Source organism: Rhineura floridana, chromosome 19 (assembly GCF_030035675.1).
Source record: "Rhineura floridana isolate rRhiFlo1 chromosome 19, rRhiFlo1.hap2, whole genome shotgun sequence".
Taxonomy (NCBI): Eukaryota; Metazoa; Chordata; class Lepidosauria; order Squamata; family Rhineuridae; genus Rhineura; species Rhineura floridana.
In genome coordinates, this window is record NC_084498.1 from 27,929,300 (window position 1) to 27,950,527 (window position 21,228).

Consider the following 21,228-nt stretch of genomic DNA (forward strand, 5'->3'; position numbering starts at 1 on the left):
TGACCAGAGGGAGGGAAGCTGGCCCGTGGCGGAAGGGGGCTCCCCGTGCTGACATCTCCCCGGCACTTGCTGTCGCCTCCCCCCTATCGCCCTGAGGTCCCAGTTTGCGCCAGGAGCTGTGAGGGGAGGAGCTGTGTGCCCTCCTCCTTGGCCTGTTGGTCGGGTGCTGTGTTGGCCCCGCAGCAGAAGCAGGCCTCGAGCCGCCTTTGCCTCTTTCTGGTGGTGCCACTTTGGCCAGGGGCAAATGCCGCTGCGGAGATGTGCGTGGATAGCAGAGGAGCCACAATGACCCTGCCGGAGATTCGCCTGGAGGCACTCTGGGCTTGCAGCACCAGGAGCTCTCTTGATGGGCTGCTGCCATGATGGGCAAGGATTGACAGGCCTTGCCTCATGCGTTCATCCATGCAGCCCCCATAGCGAGGGCTTCCTTCTGGCTCGCCATGGCTTGGGGAGCAGCCGGGCAGGGGGCACCTGCAGTTTCCCCCGCCCCCCTCCGGCCTCCTCTTGGTCTGCTCAGCAGGTGGCCTCTGTGCTTCTGCCCTGCCTGGGGTGCCGTGCTGTGCCACACCACCCCTGCCCTGGTGCTCCTCTGTGCCCCGTCGCTGTGCAAAACACCGGCCTCCCCCTCTTGCAGGTGGTGACCATGCCAGAGTACTTGCGGAAGCGCTTTGGCGGGAAGCGGATGCAGATCTACCTCTCCATCCTGTCTCTCTTCCTTTACATCTTCACCAAGATCTCAGTAAGTAGCGCAACGTGTCCTGCTCTTGCCATTGTTGGGCGCTGGGAGGGCACAGCCTAGATTTCCCATAGCGAAGCGCGTGCTCATCTCCGCCTCTGGCTGCCTCGTTGACTCCACATGAAGATGGTCTCCAGGGCAGTGCCCTGGAGCTCCTGGGAGCACAGCCGTGCTGGGCTGGTGGAGGCTGTGGTCCAAAATGCCGGGAGGGCACCGGGGTGGGCAAGGCTGCCCTAAGGCCAGAAGATGCAAGTAATGCGGCCAATGTAAGTTTGCAAGAAGCCTTATTCAGAGGAAGGGAAGGGTGACCTCGTCTGGGCATTCCAAAGCCAAGCAGAGTAGCGGCCACTGAACCTTCCTTGGATTCAGGGTCCCCCCTTGCCCCTGCACGCAGCTCAGGCTAGCTGAAGGGGCAGTGGGCCAGCCGTGTGGCCCATCCAGCTCTGTCCACTCCCCACCCCTCCGCATCTGCCACCTGAGGAGGCTGCTACGCTCTGCCCCACAGCTGGGCTGGGGCTGGCTCCGGCAGGAGGCATATGAGGTGGAGGGGGGGTGGAACTGGGTGGGTCACATGGCTGGCCCACGGCCCCTTCAGCTGGCAATCTGTGTTGTTCCATCCCTTGTGAAACTGCCCCTTTCCTCCTAGCCCCCAGCCAAGTGCTTCCTCTAGTTGCCATAGGAGGCTACTCTTTGCCCTGGTGAGCAACGGCTGGGAGATAATTGTACAAATTAATCTAAAAGGCCAGGCCTTTTGCCCTCCATCTCCACCAAGCTGGCAATAACCGTTCTCTATCAGGGTTACTAATTAAACAGTAATGGGACAGGCAGCAGCAGCAGCAACCCTCTCCCTGCGCTGGAGTTTGTTTCCTTGCCAGTGACAAGTCTGGCATCGCTGCAGGGGCTTGGGCAGTGGGGGTGGGGGCATAAACGGAGTACTTTCTTTTCACAGAGAATCTCATCGCCAGAAGCTGTCCAGGCAAGAGTCGCAGGACAACCTGTTGGGCTCCAAGGTTCTTCCTCACTCTGCAAGAAGGGATGAACCTTTTGCTGTCCTAAGTGGCTCTGTTTGGGAGGGGGGTTCTCACTGAGGACTCTCTCCTTGCAATGTTGCAGGAGCTGCTGGGGTGCAATGCCTGTGCCGTGGACCCCACCATGCTTTTTACCCTTTGCAAAATAAGGCTGTAGGCTCTGATTTAAAGGCGCAATAGTAGCTCTCATTTGTTTTAACAGAGAGTGTTCAAAGGATTGTCTCTGTCACCTTTACACAACAATCTGGTAAGGTAGGTCTGTCATATTATCCCTGATATTGCAGATGGAGAGGCTGAGGCTGGGAGAGGGACAATGGCAGGGGGCCTGCAGCCACTTTGGGAGTTCACAGCAGACGTGAAGTTGGAGCAGGAAGCTTCATGGCTCCCCATTTGTCAGCCTCTGCACACACACACACACACACACTCTCTGCAATATGGGACAATATTACTGACCTACTGTGCAAGGTTGTTGTATGGATGATTTACAGCGCAATCCAATATATGTCAACCCAAACATAAGTCCCATTGAGTTCAATGAGGGCTTACTCCCAGGTGAGGGAGCCTGATTAGAAAACACACGTGAACGCTCAAAAGCAGTTGGAGGCGTGCTTTTGTTACGTCAGGGTGACCTTGCTTGTATCACGTTTTGGGCCCATCAGTTTGCAGTTGATCAGCACGTGGCTCCATGGTGATGGCTGCCTAAGGCGAAGTTTTGTGCTTGGAGAGAGGCGATAAGGCCTTAATGGGGCTGTAAAAGACTCTTAATGAAGATATCAGACGTACCTTGCTGAGCTGGGTTGCAAGACACCTTGCTCAGGAACTTCAGTCATGAACAGCCTGTGGGATAATTTTTATAGTTTATGTACGACAAAGTAATGATAAACATCTCTTGGACATGAGGATCATCAATGATCAGCTGGTTGACAGGAGGAGCCTTTTCCCATGGAGAACAGGGTGGGGCTGCCCTCAGACACTTTGGCCCCAGCGGCACAAGATTCAAACGCCACAATTGCCCTGCCCTGCCACTTCATGTGGGCACCACCCAGGGCTTCTCTGGGGGCGGGTGGGGAGGTAGCTTCCCTCCCGCAAATGACCCAAAACACCCAGGTTTGTGTGTTTGTTTTTAAGTATAGGAAGTTTCTAACGTCTGTAGAATCTGAGAGAAGACGCAAAATGTGCCGGCACTACTTGTTTTGTGAGAAACTTGCCTGCTCTCGCCTTGCTGCCATTTTTACTAGTGAACAGTGTCATAGCAATCTCTGACCAGAAAGCAGATCTGGTCAATTGCAGAAAGAGAAGGCTGGAGTGAGGCGCCCACCGCCTAGAGCAGGTGTGGGGAGTCTTTGGCCCTCTGGTTGTTGCTGAACTCCAGCTCCCATCAGCCTGAGCATGTTGGCTGGTAGCCAGGGATGATGAGAGCCGCAGTTCAGTGGCTCCATACACCTGATGTAGACCCCAGAGGAGCCTTTCCTGCAGGCTTCCCCTGGTGAAGAAGCCATTGTTTGTTGCTGTCCCATAGCAAATCATTCAGGCATCCAGGATTTTAGGGTCGCTGTGACTCCATGGCGCAAATGGAAAACCAAAGGGAGCAGCGAAGACATCAGGCGCTCCTCGTCTTTCTGACACACTGCTCACTCCCAAGTCCACTTGCAGAGGGAGCATCCCAACTGTCCCTCCCCATATCTGTCTGACATGTCTGGACGGCAAGAGCTCTCCCTGGCACTTTTCTGCCACTTTCTTCCACAGCAATTTGTCCAGCTGCTTAGAAATGCCACCCTTTCCTTTCTGTTTCAGGCAGATATATTTTCTGGAGCAATCTTCATCCAACAAGCCATGGGGCTGAATATTTACGTGGCTATCATCATCCTGCTCACCATTACAGCCCTTTACACCATCACAGGTGCGTTCTTTGTTTCTGCAGGCCTCCCTGCCTGCCTGCCAACACCCCTCTTCCTGTTCCTTAAGATGAAAAGCCGCCAATGTTGCAAATCCCTCCCCTTCCCTCTGGAGGAGGGGGGGGTGAGGAAGGCTGCCTCTGGCCCGTGGGCCATCTCTGGCCACCACCCTGCGTTGATGGAGCCCTCCCAGGAGAGCTGTGGACTCTCTCAGCAAAGGAGGCGTCTCAAAGCACAAGGACAAGCCTTTGCTGTGGCCAGTGCAAAAAGGTGGGGGTGTAATGGGGACACGTTCTCCCACGGAGGAATCGGGAAGGGGTCTCACGCTGCTCTGTTCCTCTTTCCACCCGTTGGCTCTCAGGAGGACTTGCGGCCGTCATCTACACGGACACGTTGCAAACCTTCATCATGCTGGTGGGATCCATCATCCTGACCGCCTTTGGTAAGCACATGACATGAAGGAAGGCTTGAACCTTCACCTGCCGGAGTCAAGGACTGTGACCAGTTAAACAAGCCCCTCGTCATGAGCTTTAACACTGGTTCGGTTCTAGGTTACACAGCAAGTTGCTTTAGACAGGTCAGAGTGTTTGGCCCCATCCACACCAGACATTTCAAGCAGGCTTCCCCCATAGAATCCTGGGAATTGTAGTTTGCTAAGGGAGTTGTTAGGAGACCTCTGTTCCCCTCCCAGAGCTACAATTCCCAGAACTGATTCCTGCAAAGCCTCTACTGGAGGGAGGTCTACAGAGCAGGGCCTGCCCCACTAAAGCCGTGGTCCCTACGGAAGACCGATGGAACCTCAGAGGCCACACGGGGACCACCAGAAGTGTCCTGTCAGAGGATCTTGGCAATTGCTGAGCCTGGAGAGTACCTGATGTTGTTCGGGGGGGCAGGTCAGTTGTAGCATTAAAACAGTCCCACCTCCTCTGAAATGGAGTGTGGATGTCTGTGCGTGGACGTGGCTGAACCCGTGGGTTTCAAGGACTGTGTTGCCTCTTCCAGCATTTCAAGAAGTGGGAGGATATGACGAGTTCATCAACAGATACATGAAAGCAATCCCGTCAATTGTCTCTGATGAGAACACCACTTACCCTGAAAGATGCTACATGCCCCGCCCAGATGCCTTCCAGATATTCCGGGATCCCATTAATGGTGACCTGCCCTGGCCTGGACTCATCTTCGGATTAAGTATCCTGGCTTTGTGGTACTGGTGCACAGACCAGGTATCGTCAGGGTGCTCTGAGAGTCTTGGGCCCCCAGATCTATGGGGATCTATAGAAGGGGGATGGGACTCAACTCCTGGTCTTCTGCCTGCACATGATTTGTTCTGTGGAAACATGTTGTCATGTCACACTTTCTTTTCTGTTGACTGGGAACCCCGAGACCTTTGATTTCAGATTCTAGGATGCTGGCTAGTAGCGAATAGGACTCTGGGGCACAGATACTGTGGCTGGACTACCTTAGTATGCTCTACGCTGGGCTGCTTTTGGAGACAGTTTGGAAACTCCAGCTGGTGCAGAATGCTGCTGCTTAGTTTCTGGGTTGGTGGTGGTGCAACGTCAACCAGAGAACCTGATATCGATCCTGTCCCAGTTACACTGGTTGCCGGTGCATTTATGGGCTCAACTCAAAGTGATAGCACTGATCTTGAAGGCCCTAAACTGCTTGAGACCAAGTTATTTGAAGGCCCTCCTGCACCCATGAAAACCTATCTTGGCATTAAGATCTGTCTGAGAGAGTTCCCCCTCACCCCACACCTTATGTGCCAGTCAGTTCAATTTGGCAGGAGGACCTGAACGGGAGGGGTTTGTATCACACATTGGTCCTTCTCAGAGTAGACACATTAAAATGAATGGACCAACATTAGTCGTGCCCATTCATTTCAACAGGTCTATTCTGAGTATGTCTAACGCTGGATACAACAACCCAGGATCTTTTCTGTGGTGGCCCCAGGTTATCGAACTCGCTCCCTTCAGAGATGTGCATGCCCCACGTGCTGCAGCTTTTCACGTGGGTTTTAAAGAACCATCTTTTTTCAACCCCCCTTTTCCTGGAAAGCAGCGTAGAGAAGACAGCGCAGCCAGCGGGAGCGATAAAGGTTCCAGTTTGATGCTTTTGGTTTAGATCATTGTAGGAGCCCAGGGTGGCCAACGTAAACAAGACCATTTAACAACAAGACTAAACAAACAAACAAATTTGGCCATGCTGAATGGGGCTGGTGGGAGATTGTAGTCCAAAATATCTCGAGGGCACCAAGTTGGAGAAGGCTGTTGTAGGGGAAAGATCAGGAACTGAGGAAGCTGCCTTATATTGAGTCAGACCATTGGTCCATCTAGCCCAGTATTGTCTGCACTGACTGGCAGCTGCTCTCCAAGGCTTCAAGCGGGGGAACGTTCCCATCCCTACCTGGAGATGCCTTCAGGGATTGAACCCTGAACCTTCTGCATGCCAAGCAGATGGTCTGCCACTGAGCGACGGCCCTTCCCTGAAGCAAAATCCTCCCTCCCCGCGCTGCAAGCAACCAGTGAACCCAAATCACCTCCAGGAGCCTGCTCTGAAGTCAGACTCCCCTGACCTGCCCCTCTCGCTCTCTTCTGGCAGGTGATTGTCCAGCGATGCCTCTCGGGCAAGACCATGTCCCACGTCAAGGGTGGCTGCATCTTGTGTGGTTATTTGAAGCTGCTGCCTATGTTCCTGATGGTGATGCCAGGCATGATCAGTCGAATTCTGTACACAGGTGAGCACCCCCCCCCACGCCCAGCCTCCTTTCTGTCCATTGCATGAATCCACTCCGAGGGTGGCTCTCTCTCCTCTGGGGGGCAGCATGGGGGGGGGCTGTGCATCTCCTGGATGGGGCATGGCAGCCACTGAGGGGGGAGGCAGCAAGATATCTCAGCTGCCCCCCCAAGTAAGGCTCTTCTGTGTGTTTTTTCTCTTCCCCAGATGAAGTGGCTTGTGTTGTTCCTGTGGAGTGTATGAAAGCATGTGGCACAGAAGTTGGCTGTTCAAACATTGCCTACCCAATGATGGTGGTGAAGCTCATGCCGCAAGGTGAGATCCTCTGGTTGTGATCTGGCTCTGGAGAGGGGGAGGGATGAACTATTGTGCATAGATTTGTAAGGATGTTTAACCTGTCTCATTTTTGATTGCTGGAGCTTCCATAGAATCAGGACAGATAGGTTAGTATGGCAAGTTAATTAATATTAAGTGGTACGAGAGCCAGTGTAGTGTAGTGATTAAGTTGTTGGACTACGATCTGGGAGACCCAGGTTTGAAAAACCCTATTCATAGGGTCGCCATAAGTCGGAATCTACTGGAAGGCAGTACATTTACATTTAGGTATCTGAAATTTTTAAAAAAGAATGGAAAAATAGGGCGTTAGGAAGACTGGGGGCTTTGGTTTAGACAACATATGATTATTCCTCCTCTGCACCTGGATTTCTGGCCACCTCATTCATTCTGCATATTGGCTGACTATGGCTAGAAGCCGTGCTGTGGGCCTATGTGGCTGGCACAAGTCCCTTTGCTTCAAAACAACAGACGAGGGTTTGGCTTGTGTTGGTGCATTGCTGTACTTAAACATGTAAGCACCACCACGAGTGCTCTTCAGCTGCACAGGGCTGTTTTTCCCCCCAGCTCAGTCATCTTCACCTGTAAGATCTTTGCCACTGAACTAGGAAAGTCTGCCTCTCAAAGGAAGTGTTTAGGTGTTGCAAGGGGTGTGTGTGTGGTTGGGGAGCAGAGAGATGGAGGGAGGAGGCTGACAGGGGAGTGTGGAACAGCCCAAACCCAACCTGGACACTCTGGATCCCAACTGGCACCAGGAGCAGACCTCCCTGCCCCCATCTGCACTCTGAAGAATTGCTCTGCAGTTGCTGGGCTTGACTTTGGCTTTTCATTGTGCAATTTGCTGCAAAACTGCGGCCCCTTCATTCGCACTTCTTGTGCAGCGGCAGGAGCAATGATCTTGTGAGACCACTAGCTGCCCCCCTCCACGCTGGGTGCATTACTGGTATTAGCTGGACAGCTTGGCAAATGTGACTGGCTTTTAAAGAGCAGGTGGGAAGACTTCAGCAGTGTTAATGTAGTGCACAGAGTCGCCCTGCTCATGTCTGCTGAGAAGTTGGCCTCCCTGGGTGCAACGGGGCTTACTCTCAGGCACATGTGTCAAACTCTGCATCTGGCACTCCACCTGAAGAGTTAGCCGCCTCGGCCAAGGCCATTTGTGGAGCCCGGCCTGGAGGACGCAAGGGGGAGGCGGCCTTCCCCCAGGGTCCAGTTCTCTGTTTGGATGACAGGAAGCCAAGAGATGGCCTGGTGGTCGTGTTGCGCTGGTGGTTGACCGGTGGAATGGGCCGAGCTTGAGGGGAGCTGCCCACATAGATGTGGGGCATGGGGATGTGCGGGGACTCTTTCTGCTGTGCCAACAGGCTTGCCATCCTTTGCTTCCAACAATTCTGATGGGGCCGTGGCAGAGCACCAGCACTGCATGCAGAAGGCCGCAGGCTCAGTCCCAGCAGCGTCTCCAGGGAGGGCTGGGAGAGACTCCTGCCTGAAACCCTGGAGAGCCATTGCTGCCAGCCACTGTAGATGATACTGAGCTAGATGGACTAATAGCTCCCTGTGTTCCTGTGTGTGCTGCTGAGCATGTGCAGAGTGCCTTTCCCTGAGCAGAACCAGTTTCAAATTGACAAGTTTTGAAGGCCAAAGAACTTCCACCAAGGAGCAGTTCTGTTTTGTTTTTTTAAAGAATCAGTGTAAAAAAAGGCCAAGAGCGTCTTTGAGGGAGTGCTCCGCACTCTGAGAGGTACATTTTTTCTTTTTTTAAAAAAGACAGATCTTATCGAAAACATGGGAATAACAATGTAAACCTTGAACATACACCCTTTTTCTGAGTGCACATCCCTGTTGTTCTGGTAACTGGCCAGGAGGCTGGGATTCTGGCAACCTCTCCAATTATGCCGTGTGACCACCTGGGTCCTTGTTCTGCGCTGGGGGAGCTGCCCCAACAGCGGCCCCTGCCCCTCCCTGGCCCAGCTGAGCCCAGGAAACCGCCAGATGCGTGGCCAGTTGGCTGCCAAAGCTGTGCTAGTTCACCCCTTGCCCCTCCACCCCGCTTGCTTGTCTTTCAGGACTGCGGGGCTTGATGCTGTCAGTCATGCTGGCCTCCCTGATGAGCTCCCTCACCTCCATCTTCAACAGCGCCAGCACCCTCTTCACGATGGACATCTACACCAAGATACGGAAGGGGGCCAAAGAGCGAGAACTCATGATCGTGGGCAGGTGATGGCGAGCGGCAATGAGTGGGATTTGCAGCTGGCCTGCGCTTGGTGTGGCTCAGCCCCAGCAGTGCCCGTTGCAGCCTGGTAGCCGCTACACACCCAGCAGAGTCTAATCCCGCCTTCCCCAACCCAGCGGGCTCTGCAGATGTTTTGGACTACAGCCCCCATCAGCCCCGGCATCAGAGGAACCTGGAGGGCCCCTGGGTTGAGCAAGGCTGGCCTGACTTAATGGCCAGCCCAGGCCTAACCCTCCTTGGCCCAAAGGAAGTCTTGCTGGTGCCTACGGACAGGGGCTGAAGGCTGCAGCCTTCGTCTGCAAACAAAAGATTTTAGGGCTTTCCTGGCCTCTCCAGCTCCTCCCCACCCATATATTCGCACGCACGCACGCACATGTACATATTTTTGCTCAGCATCCAACAAAGAGTTCTTTTTTTTTTTACAATAATTTTTATTCAAATTTTCATAAAACATACAAAACAAAATCATAAAACATTCAAAGACAAAAAACAAAACAAAACAAAAATGATTAAACAAAAAAATAAAATGTTGACTTCCCATTTGTCACAGATCAAGTCAGTTACAGGTCTACAATATGTAACAATCCTGTCTTTTAAATTATATTATAAAATCACTTTCCTCCAGTAGTTATCTTAATTAATCATCAAATCTCATAAACATTACTTTATTCTTTCCACAAAAAGTCAAAGAGAGGTTTCAATTCTTTAAGAAATATATCTATCAATTTTTCTCCAAATAAACATTTCGATTAATCCATCTCATCAAAATCTGTTAGGTCCAATAATTTCAATAGCCATTATTCCATTATCCCTATTAATTTCATCTTCCATCTTCAATAGTCCTGTTAAGTCCAGTAATTTCAGTGTCCAATCTTCCATTATCAGTATTCCATAATAATCGTGCTGTCATAGCCATAGTCATATAATAAGAGTCTGATGGGAATTTCCTCTATCCCAAATATTTTCTTGCCATCCATTCTGAATAAGTTGCTGAAGTACTGTTGTAAAGTCATATCTCTGTTCTTCTTTTTTACAAAATGCACTGGCTCATCTCTTGAGAGTTTTTCCATTGTCACATGGCTGCAGTTAATTCCATAGATTTTCACTATATCAAACTCCATCACGTCATTCCAGTCCAGAAGATTATCCAAGCCATTGATAACTTTATCTCTAATATCTTCATTAATTTCTTCAGAGATAACGTTAAATTCCAAACAGTAGATTTTATTTCTAATATCCATAAACTCCAGATCTTTTTCCAATTCCACATTTGTTCCAATCTCCAGGGCTTGTATCTTCCCTTTATTTTTTCTTTTCTCATCTCTGATCTCATTCTCCTCTCTCACAGGATCCCCTATTTCTTTAAGCTCCTGCGTCATTTTGCTCAGTTCAATTTTCAGCTCCTTACTGCCCTGTCGCAGGGTTTGTTTCGTTATCTCAATCTCATCCATTATTTTCTGAAACATAATTACTTCCAGATTCTCAGCCACTTTCTTGATTGCCATTTTTAAAACCACGAAAACAAAACAAAACAAAAATAAAGAAGAACCACTTCTTATTTCAGCAACAATTGGGTTAATATTCCAGGCTTGATGACATCACAGTATAAACAGAGCAGCCTGCCTTATCTCTCTATGTTCAAGAATACAAAACAAATTTAGTTCCCAGCATCAAAACAGTTAGTGGCGTCGTGAAGAAGCAGATTCGTCAAAATAAAATAGACCAAAAAGAGAATAGTCCCAGACAATATAATGTTCCTCGGAATAGAAATCCCTCTTCTGTTTATATCTTTAGAATGCACTTCCAGGACAGCTTTTTGCAATAGAAACAGAGATAAGCATCCAACAAAGAGTTCTGAAGAACTCGAAATTTTTCTCACTGCTTTGTGGCCTTTTGAAAATGGAAATGGACTGCCTTCAAGTCGATCCCGACTGATGGCGACCCTATGAATAGGGCTTTCATGGTAAGCGGTGTTCAGAGGGGGCTTCCCATTGCAAGCCAGCCCCTTCCTTGTCCGCAACTGCCAGCTGGGGGGCAACTGGGCTCCTTGGGACTATGCAGCTTGCCCACGGCTGCACAGGTGGCAGGGCACGTCACCCCTGAGCCATTCCCTGTGGGGTGATCTTTAGCTGGGCCTTGACACCCAGGAGACACGAGCGGGGATTTGAATTCACAGACTCTGGATTCCCAGCCAGGCTCTCCTCCCCACTGTGCTAGACCAGCTGTTTGTGGCCTTTTAGTTGGTCCTAAAAAGGTTTTGCCTTATTGTGACTTTTGGGGGTTAGTGCTGTCTCTCTCTCTCTGGCCAATAGGGCAACATAAGATTTCCTTTGCTATGTTTGACACCTGTGGTGCTGCAGTGCCCCCCTGTGGACATTTGGGCCAGTTGCATGAGCATCATCTTGACGGACTGAATGCCAAGTCCCACTGTCCATTAGAGCAACCTTCACCAAGCCGGTGCCCTCCAGATGTTTTGGACTGCAACTCCCATCAGCTCCAACCAGCATGGCTGTGCTCCCATTAGCCTCAGCCTGATATGACCATGCTGGGTTGGGCAGATGGGGGGTGTTCTGCTCCAAAAGAGCTGGAGGGCACCAGGCAATGGGGAAGGCTGACCCCTCCCTCCCTCCCTTTCTAAATTTATCTCCGTCATAGCTGCCTTGTAATAATAATAAAATTTTATTTCTAAGTTGCCTATCTGGCCGTATGAACGGCCACTCTAGGCGATGTACAAAAGAATAAATAACATATAAATACAAATGAACAGCAACTCTACATAATCAAAACCCACCCCCATCTTTACAGAATAAAACGAGATTACCCAAAAGTCCCATAGGCCCGCCGAAACAGCCAGGTTTTCAATTCTCGGCGGAAACCTGCCAGGGAGGAGGCATGGCGGATGTCATAGGGCAGAGAGTTCCAGAGGGTGGGGGCCACAACTGAGAATGCCCTCTCTCTGGTCCGCACCAGCCTAGCTGTTTTAACTGGCGGGACCGAGAGAAGGTCTTGTGAGGCTGATCTCGTCAGGCGGCATATTTGATGTTGCTGGAGGCGCTCCTTTAGATAAACTGGACCGAAACCGTATAGGGCTTTAAAGGTTAATACCAACACCTTGAATTGGGCCCAGTAAACTGGTAACCAGTGCAGATCTTCTAGCACTGGAGTGATATGATCACGGCGGCGGCTGTTCTTAATCAAATGTGCTGCAGCATTCTGAACCAGCTGTAGTTTCCGGACCATCTTCAAGGGTAACCCAACGTAGAGCGCATTACAGTAGTCTAAGCGAGAGGAGACCAGGGTATGTACCACCCGTGGGAGCAGATGGACAGGAAGGTAGGGTTGCAGCCTCTGTATTAGATGTAATTGATACCAAGCTGCCCGGCTCACTGCCAAAACCTGAGCCTCCATGGACAGCTGGGAGTCAAGAATGACCCCGAGGCTGCGAACCTGGGGCAATCTTACCCCATTCAACACCAGGTCAATATCTCCCAACCTTCTCTTGTCTCCCACAAGCAGTACCTCGGTCTTGTCGGGGTTCAGTTTCAGCCTATTGCCTCCCATCCATTCACTTACGGACTCCAGGCACTTGGAAATGGTATCCACAGCCAACTCTGGTGAGGACTTAAATGAGAGATAGAGCTGAATGTCATCCGCATATTGATGCCACTGCAGCCCAAATCTCCTGATGATGGCCCCCAGCGGCTTTACATAGATGTTAAATAGCATGGGAGAGAGGATAGAACCCTGTGGCACACCACAATTGAGAGGCCAAGGGTCTGAAACCTCATCTTCCAATGCCACCCGTTGGTGCCTGTCCGAGAGATAGGAACGGAACCACCGTAAAACAGTGCCCCCTATTCCCATTCCCTCCAGGCGATCCAAGAGGATACCGTGGTCAACGGTATCGAAAGCCGCTGAGAGATCCAGGAGGACGAGGAAGGCATGTTCTCCCTTATCCAACACCCTCCTCAAATCATCCACCAGAGCGACCAAGGCTGTTTCAGTTCCATGTCCAGTCCTGAAGCCCGATTGGAATGGATCTAAATAATCTGCTTCATCCAAGTGTGTCTGTAACTGTGTGGCCACCACTCGCTCGATCACCTTGCCCAAAAATGGTAGATTAGAGACTGGGCGAAAGTTGTTCAACTCTTGGGGATCCAAGGAGGGCTTTTTCAGAATGGGCTTTATTACCGCCTCCTTAAGGGCTAATGGCATTGCACCCTCTTCCAAGGAAGCATTTACCACTGCCTTGATCCCTTCGCTCAGTCTCTCTTTGCAGCCCATAATGAGCCACGTAGGGCAAGGGTCGAACAGACAGGTGGTCGGCCTCACAGTAGAGAGCACCTTGTCCACTTCCTCAGAGGGAAGAGGCTGAAACCGATCCCACCGGACCGGGATGCAACTGGCCGACTCTGGCCCACTTCCTGTGTCCACGGCGTACAGAATCGTGTTCTTCAGGTGCTTGATTTTATCAGCAAAGTGTTTGGCAGATGAGTCACAGGAGGCTTTAGAATGTTCCAAGGGTTCCTGCGCAACCGGACCGACCAGGCTTTGGACCACTTGGAACAACCTCCTGGGACAACACAAAGCCGAGGGAATGTATGCTGGCCCATGTTGTTTAACTGATCATACTGTTTGCTCAAATATGGGTTTGGGTTTTGCATTGAAATGCCTGCTTAGGGATGCAATCTCAATTAACCTAAATATTTATTTAACTAGTTAATTTCTCCTATACTAATTTTCATTTACAATAGTAACAAAACAAAACCAAAATCATCAGTAAAAATGTGGCAATGCCAAGGTGTCCTGGACTGGTCCCAGCAGTCAGGGCAGACCAGGGTGGAGAGGTGGGTCTCCACTGTCAGCAAAAGCTCCTCTAAGAAGGCACTCACGTAATTTCATTTTAAAGAGCTTTCTGCATTGTGAGCACCGCAGTGGAAAATGTCCTCCTCTGGAGCACTTTCAACCCAGAAGGGTGATGTCTCAGTCAGAGGGGAAGTCTAAATCTGCCTTTTAGGGTTTTCAGATGCTGGCATGGAAGTGAGCCATAATTAACGTCCTTCCTCTCATTAAAGCTGTCATTGTATTTCCAGGTTGTTCATGTTAGCTTTGATTGGCGTCAGCATTGCCTGGGTCCCGATAGTGCAGTCAGCGCAAAGCGGGCAGCTTTTCGACTACATCCAGTCCATCACCAGCTACTTGGGACCACCAATTGCAGCTGTCTTTTTCCTCGCCATTTTCTGCAAGAGGGTGAATGAACAGGTAAGCCTGGGTGAGGGTGGTGCTTCCAACCACACCTGGGAAGGCCACTTGCCATCCAGGCAACTGGAGTGATTTGAGGCAAGGGAGGCGGGAGGGGACTGAGCTTCAGGGCACCTGTGAAGAGAGGCAGCCGCAGTTGGGGCAGGAAGTGAGGTGCTCCCTGTTGCACCCTGTAAGGACGAGGGAGGGAGGGTCGTGCTCAGCATCTGTGACCCTGAGCCCTGGAAGGCACTAGGCTGGGGGAGGCGGGGGCACATCAGCAGCAGCTGGCTGCCAACGGATTGCACTACCTCAGGTGGCCGGTGTGTGCATGTGTGAAATGTTTTGATTCCTTCCCCCCCCGTGAAGGACCAGGCTAAACGGAACACAATTCTGACCAAAGGACTGGGGTTGATGCCAGCCACGGGTGCCTGAGGTCTCTCTGTCTGCTCTCTTCTGCCAGGGGGCCTTCTGGAGCCTGGTTATCGGACTGGTGATTGGACTGTCTCGAATGATTGCAGAGTTTGCCTACGGAACCGGCAGCTGCGCGAAGCCCAGTGACTGCCCGGCTATCATATGTAAAGTCCACTACCTTTACTTTGCTATGATCCTTTTTGCCATTTCCATCATCATCATTTTGTCCATCTCGTTCCTGACCAAGCCCATCGATGAAGTACATGTGAGCAGCTCTCCTCCTCCTCTTCCTCTCCCCTTGATCTCTCATCTCCCCTGCCCATTCCCAACTCTGTGTGAAACTGGAAAACATTTAGTGCATTTATGTGCATTTTTCAAAAGAAATCCTATCTGGGGGGCTCAGCACCATCTGACAGGTTAACCAGGGCTGTGTCCCAGGACCTGTTTTGAGAATTCCAAGGCTCAGTTCTGCAGCATGTGACTGTATTAAAACAACAACTGCCTCTGCCCATGTTCAGAGTGCTTGTCTTTTGATGGCCACTGTACACTTTCACCGGAGAGCTCCTAAACCGGAGGGAGTGTGGCTACCAGTCAGGGCGGTGTCCCAGCCACACAACTTTTCTTTTTGAGATAGACTAAGATGACATTGTCTGTATTAGTGTGCTGCCAAAGCTTTCTGTAACTGTATGGGGGGGCTGTTGTTTTATTATTTTGTTTTATGAATGAGATTTATTTTGGCTTTTAATAACGTTGCACGTTGCTTTGCTTTGGTAACAAGCGACTAATAAATGTAAATAATAATAATAATAATAAATTTCTAAATTAACCATGGATGGAAGGGTGGGAGCATGTCCCAATTTCTGCTTAGCCAGGAAGCTCCCCAGGGGTTGCTTCTCTCTCTCAGCCCAGCCTACCACACAAGGATGTTGTGAAGATAAATGAAATGAGAAGTGTAGGGCACTGTCAAGTGTGCCCTGAGCAGTTTGATAGGAATGCTGCAGAATTATCTCTCGTGCTATGGCCTGCTGGGAATATTTGAGTGCAGGGAGGGTCAGAGCAGCTGAAGTGCCTTTCTAGAGGTTTGTTTCTGAGCCGGGAGCCACAGCCGCTCCAGCAACTGGGTTCCCTCTTCCATCCCTTGGGATTCCCCCCCTTGCCCGCTCCAGTTTCAGACCCGCGAGGTTCATCTTTGTCTTCTTGCTTTGTGCAACGGCAGCTCTATCGCCTCTGCTGGACTCTGCGCAACAGCAAGGAGAAGCGCATTGATCTTGATGCCGATGAGAGTGAGACGGAAGAGCCGACCGACAAGGAAGAAACTAGTAATGTCACGCTTGACTTTTCTTTCCGATTGGCACGAAACAAGCATTACTTAAAGTGTGGGTCTAGATGGGAAGGCTCCTATCTAGCTCAGCGGCAGAGCAACTCTTGGCCATGGAGGAGGCCCTGGCTTCAATCCCCCCGAGAGCCCTTGCTGTCAGTCAGTGCAGGACGGTAGCGAGCTGGATGGGCCACGGGTCTGACTGGTGCTCCAGACAATCTGCTTCTTCCTCATTCATTCTGATTTGCTTGCACAAAGCTGACATGCTGGTTAGTTAGGCTGTGTTCAGTCTCTGCTGAGCATTCATTCTGATTTGTTTAAGGGGTGGTTACATGACAATGAGCATTCATCCTGCATTCATCCTGATTTGCTTGTGGGATGTTTACACATCTTCCCATTAATCATTCATTTATCCCATGCTTTTCAAGACATTTCCCTCTGGCTTTCCAAACTGCAAATGAAGGATTTTTTTTAAAGTAGACTAGTTGCACAAGGGCAAAAGAGTTTTTCATCCACTTTAAATCCACAAACCTAGTATGCACTTGAATCCTTTCCATAAAGTAGTTGACAGTTCTGGAGGCCCCCTGAGTTGGTATAAGGCAGCTTCCTATGTGGGTCAGGCCAGATCCCCCCTTAATTACAGCCAGTGGGGCCATAATTTGCCCCATACAGCCTAAAGGAGCACTCAGGCCAGGACTGAAACACCAGCCACCATCTCAAGCCACGGAGGCAGGTGATGGGGCCAGGGGGAAAAGGGCCACTTAACATGCAAAATCTTCATGACTCAAAATGTGTCCAAGTTAGAGACTGCCAAATTTCAACAAAAGCAGATGTTAAAGCAAATTTGCTCACAAAAAATATCTGAGGGAATTTTGTGGGAAGTCTAAACGATTTTTAAAATATGACTGGGAAGTTTTGTCCTTTCTCAAGTCTCTTGAGAGAAGTTTAGGGCTTGGCTGAGTTTCAGTTCCTCCGAATGACTTTCTCGCTTCTCAGGTGGAGCAGTGGTGGTGATGGTGACGATGAATTTGAACTCAGAACAACCCATCTTCCCTGTAATATCTGGGCTTTGTTCCAAGAGCTACAACAAGAAATATAGCTGTATTCTCTGCGGCCTTGGTGCTAGTGCTTGCCATTAAGACAGAGATATAAAAATAATCTGAATTTTGTAAATAGAGGGAAAGCACTGAGGTGAAGCAAGCTTTTGTGTCCTTAAAGAAACTACAATATATAAAAAACCTGAGGAAGAAGGGCAGATTTATCTGTCCTACAGACTGAAACTGATTTAACAGTAATTTCCTCAGCCCATGAAACCTGGGAAATATAGTTCTGTAAACTAAGGGGATCCCTTAACAGTGAATTCACAGCACTTTAACCCTCCCTCAACACACTGCAGTTCCTGTGGGGAATTTTTGGGGGGAAGCCATGCCACTTCAACTGGTATAAAACCAATGCATGTTTGGAGTGCGGATATAATGTTGTTGGCTTTATAATTATTACATTATATTATATTATTTAATGTATATACCGCTTAATGCCAAAATAGTCTTCTAAGCAGTTCACAAATTATGAAAGCCAGTCACACAGTCATTAAAATATAACCATCCAGAATTAATGTACATAATAAAACGATCCCATTAAAATAACTCTCATTATCACTCTTGCAATGCTCAGACTGGCCGGCCTGGTGGGCGTCTGACATTTAGAGCTTCTGGCCCCCTCCTGGCAGATGGCAAGTGGGGTGGGGGCAAGGGGGGCTGGATTGCACAGAAGTGCTTTGGCTGCTGGGTGCCTGGGCAGCACCTCTTTGGGCTTCCCCCTTCTTGGCCTTGACCACAGTGATTTCTCTTGCAGCCCCAGACGAGGAGGGGGGTTGCTGCATGAAGGCCTACAACTGGTTCTGTGGCTTGGACAGCAAAGAAGGCCCCAAGATGAGCAAAGAGGAGGAAGAGGCCATGCGGCAGAAATTATTGGACACAGGGGAACACCCCTGTTGGAAGCGGGTGGTCAACACCAATGCCATCATCCTCTTGGCTGTGGCGGTCTTCTGTCACGGCTTTTTTGCATAGACTTGTGGTGCAGGTGGCTCCCCCCCTTTTCCCTTTGAGTGAAGGTCTCCTCCCTCACTGAAATTGCTTTATGAAACCATAATCTGTACTTTAGGTCCTTATCAGGCCTGTAACTTATTTGTGCCAATCACGTTGATTAATGCAGTTTAATCAAATGAGTTAATTGGTGGGTGCAAAGTGGGGTGGTGGTGCTGCAGTCGCCTATCTGTCCTGAGGACGTTCCGTCATCTTGGAGACGGCCTCTCCTCCTCCCAAGGGGAAAATGCTCCGCAGCTCAGAGACAATGGAAACAAGGCGTGAGAGACTAAGAGAACCACATCAGCGATGCTCAGGGTTTCCTGAACTGTTCTTGAACTCTATTTTCACAAAGTGTGATCTTTTTTTTTAAAAAAAGCAGCTTTTCTATGTTGTTTAAAATGTTATGTTTTTCCACAATTGATTATTTGTAAATTAGTTAAGTACATATCCTGAAAATATGAGCTGAGTTTTATATTCTATGAATTTATCTGGTTCAATTCATTTTAGTTAGAATCTTTTAATTATTTTTCCTCTTTTCTCTTTTTTTATTATTTTTTCCCAATTTGATCCCCCCCTTGACAGCTGTTTCTCCTTATCTTTAAAATTCAGTGTCTGAATTTTCATTACCCATGCAATTTGAGTGAGCTAAAAATTATTTGAAGAAGGGTTTATACCTTTCCACCCAGTACCACAGTCTATGACTGACATTGTCTGGGACTCTTTGCACATTGAATGTGCTGTATAATTGTGCAAAAATACATGACTGTTATTTTTTAAAAAACTATTGCTTGCATTTTGTTGGTGATGATAGTATGCCAATGTGTTTGCTGTGGTGCTGCAAAGCAGGCCACTCCCAAGCCATGACTTGCAAGAGTTTTTGTGCTATTCTGAAGCTGCCCCAAGTGTGCAACCACCTTGCATGCTCACGGAAGAGTCCTGCATTGGTGGGATTGTTTGCAGGACCAGGTTGCTGCCATGAATGGCTTGTAAAAAAAGAAAAGAGGATGTTTTGCTGGTCCACGAGCCAGTGTGATACATGGTCAGTGTATGGACAGCTCTAGACCAGAGTCCTGGGTTCAATCCCTAGTTACAATGTTCATTGCGAAGCCTTGGGCAAGTCTCCAAATCTCAGCCTTACCAACCTCACAGAATTGTTGTGAAGATAAAGTGTACAAACCCACTGCACCCTCTGTGAAGGAAGAATAGGATGCTAACATGTCATGGTTCACCTCCATTCAGCAATCTGGCCTGACTTGTGACTAGGAGCCACAGAGTGGCTGAGGGTGCCTTAGGAAGGCAGCACCTTGGACAGCTCCAAGCAGCTAGCCTGCTCTGACAAAGCCTGGAGCCCAATGGGAGCCTTTGGACCTCCCAGTCAGGTGGCTCCCAGGCCCCTTGATCTCCCTCATAAGCATCCTGAGGGGGGATGCTTTCTCTGAGAGTCTTCCTTTGGCATCTCTGGGTCAAGGGGTTCCTGGTTCAGGCCTGGTGCTCTGTGGTTTGCCCCACTCTCTTCCTGAACCAACTGGGTCTTTATTAATGAATGAATGACATTTATATCCCACCTTTCATCCTATGAGCTCAAGGTGGTATACAAACATGGTTCTCCCCCTCCCAATTTTATCCTCACAACAACTCTGTGAGGTAGGTTAATCTGGGAGACAGTGACTGGTCCAAGGTCACCCAGTAAGCTTCATTGCTGAGTGAGAATTTGAACTCTGGTCTCTCCTCTTGGCTGCTGCCCAGGGTCAGGATGCACCCTGTGATTGGACTAGGCATATCATGTGACACACACACACACACCCAATATTACAGGCCTGCTTTGCCACCTGGACCAGCTGGGACTGGGTTTTACACCTCTGGTGAACCTGAGGCAAGTTCACATATCCCTGAAGCTTTCGCTTGACAAACCTCGACTGGGCAGAAAGGTCCCCGTGCTGTTCCTGCCATTGTAAAAAATCCCTTTTCTGAATTAACAGCCAATGATGGCTGGCCAGAGTTGAAATCTTGCTCTCAGCTGGTGATGAGGACCTGACTGCATGAATTATAGCAGTAATCAGGGCTGGCTTCAAGCTAAAGAGAGAAAGGGGTGATTGTTGATGCATGAGTCTGCCTGCATCATTACCAAACCCAGCACCACGCGTCACACTGGCTGAGTCCAGCCCATTTTTAGAAACGTCAGGCTTAATTGCCCCAGGCTTAATTGCAGGGTGGAAGGAATGTGCCAGATGGTGACATGCTAATTGTTGGATTTACCATATACAAAGGTTCTCCCCCCCCCCAGTATTTCCAGGCGACTAAGTCATTCACAGTGACATCCTCTGCTATGCCAAGGTGAAGCCCTGCGGCTAGCTTTGAGCTGCTGTAACCTTTCACAGCCTTTGGCAAGCAGTCGTCTGAGCAGTTGTCACATGGATGAACTTTGTCAGGCATGTAGTTAGCCTGGCTCAGGTCTGGTGACACCAGAAGGCTCTGGGTCCATCTTACCTGTAATGGAGGGGACTTGGGAGCCAAGCTCTCACATTCTGGGGCAACCTGGATGCACGGGGAGTTTGGTGCCGTAAACATGTGGAGGCTGAAGGAGGCAATCTAGGTCGCATGCACTGGGGGGGGTGAACATGGGAGGAGTCCCCCTTTGAGACACGGTGAGGTGCTAGATCAGATGAGGGGAACTTTTGGCCCTCCCGATGTGGCTGAACTACAACTCCCTTCAGCCCCAGCAAGCATGGCCAATGACCAGGGATGATGGGAGCGGTAGTTCTGCAGTATCTGGAGGGCCAAAGGGTCCCCACACCTGGACTAGATTTTGAGTGGTATTCAGAGCAGGAGAAGGGCAGTCCAGACCTACGAGGCACATTCCCCCCCCCACTCCCCCGGAAAGTCTCCTGCACAAGCTCCACTGAAATGGAGCGGGGCCTTTCAGCAGGTCTTGTGCAGGAGATCTTGCCAGTGCAGATGTTACTGTGTGTGTCTGTGTGGGTGAAGCATCTATGGAATTTTCTGCCTCAGCCATCAAAATGCCATTGGCCAGCCCTGGACGGGGCCTTGTTAAGACCAAGCCTGTGAAGTGGCAACTCCTCCACCCTGGAGCCAAAAGATTTCCTCCCCCCGCCCCTTTCCAGAAGATGCTGCCTCCTCCTCCTCCTCCTCCTCATGCCTTGGCAGCAGCTAATCACCCACAATCTATCTCCTCACTGTAGACATTTCTCC

At 49.9% G+C, this 21,228-nt stretch overlaps 1 protein-coding gene across 4 annotated transcripts in view; it reads left to right on the forward strand.

Moving 5' to 3' along the window:
* LOC133373273 (sodium/glucose cotransporter 1-like) overlaps nucleotides 1-18,458 on the forward strand; it is a 50,608-nt gene extending 32,150 nt beyond the window's left edge. For 3 of the 4 annotated variants that reach the window (XM_061602799.1, XM_061602800.1, XM_061602798.1), the window contains 11 exons: nucleotides 635-739; nucleotides 3,559-3,664; nucleotides 4,021-4,101; nucleotides 4,662-4,882; nucleotides 6,261-6,396; nucleotides 6,603-6,710; nucleotides 8,792-8,942; nucleotides 14,052-14,220; nucleotides 14,663-14,878; nucleotides 15,830-15,932; nucleotides 17,786-18,458. In XM_061602799.1, coding sequence (XP_061458783.1) covers nucleotides 635-739; nucleotides 3,559-3,664; nucleotides 4,021-4,101; nucleotides 4,662-4,882; nucleotides 6,261-6,396; nucleotides 6,603-6,710; nucleotides 8,792-8,942; nucleotides 14,052-14,220; nucleotides 14,663-14,878; nucleotides 15,830-15,932; nucleotides 17,786-18,000 — 1,611 coding nt within the window. In that variant the 3' untranslated portion in view covers nucleotides 18,001-18,458. The remainder of the gene's footprint in view (nucleotides 1-634; nucleotides 740-3,558; nucleotides 3,665-4,020; nucleotides 4,102-4,661; nucleotides 4,883-6,260; nucleotides 6,397-6,602; nucleotides 6,711-8,791; nucleotides 8,943-14,051; nucleotides 14,221-14,662; nucleotides 14,879-15,829; nucleotides 15,933-17,785) is intronic. The other variant, XR_009759640.1, reaches the window with a different exon arrangement.
* The last annotated feature ends 2,770 nt before the right edge of the window (nucleotides 18,459-21,228 follow it).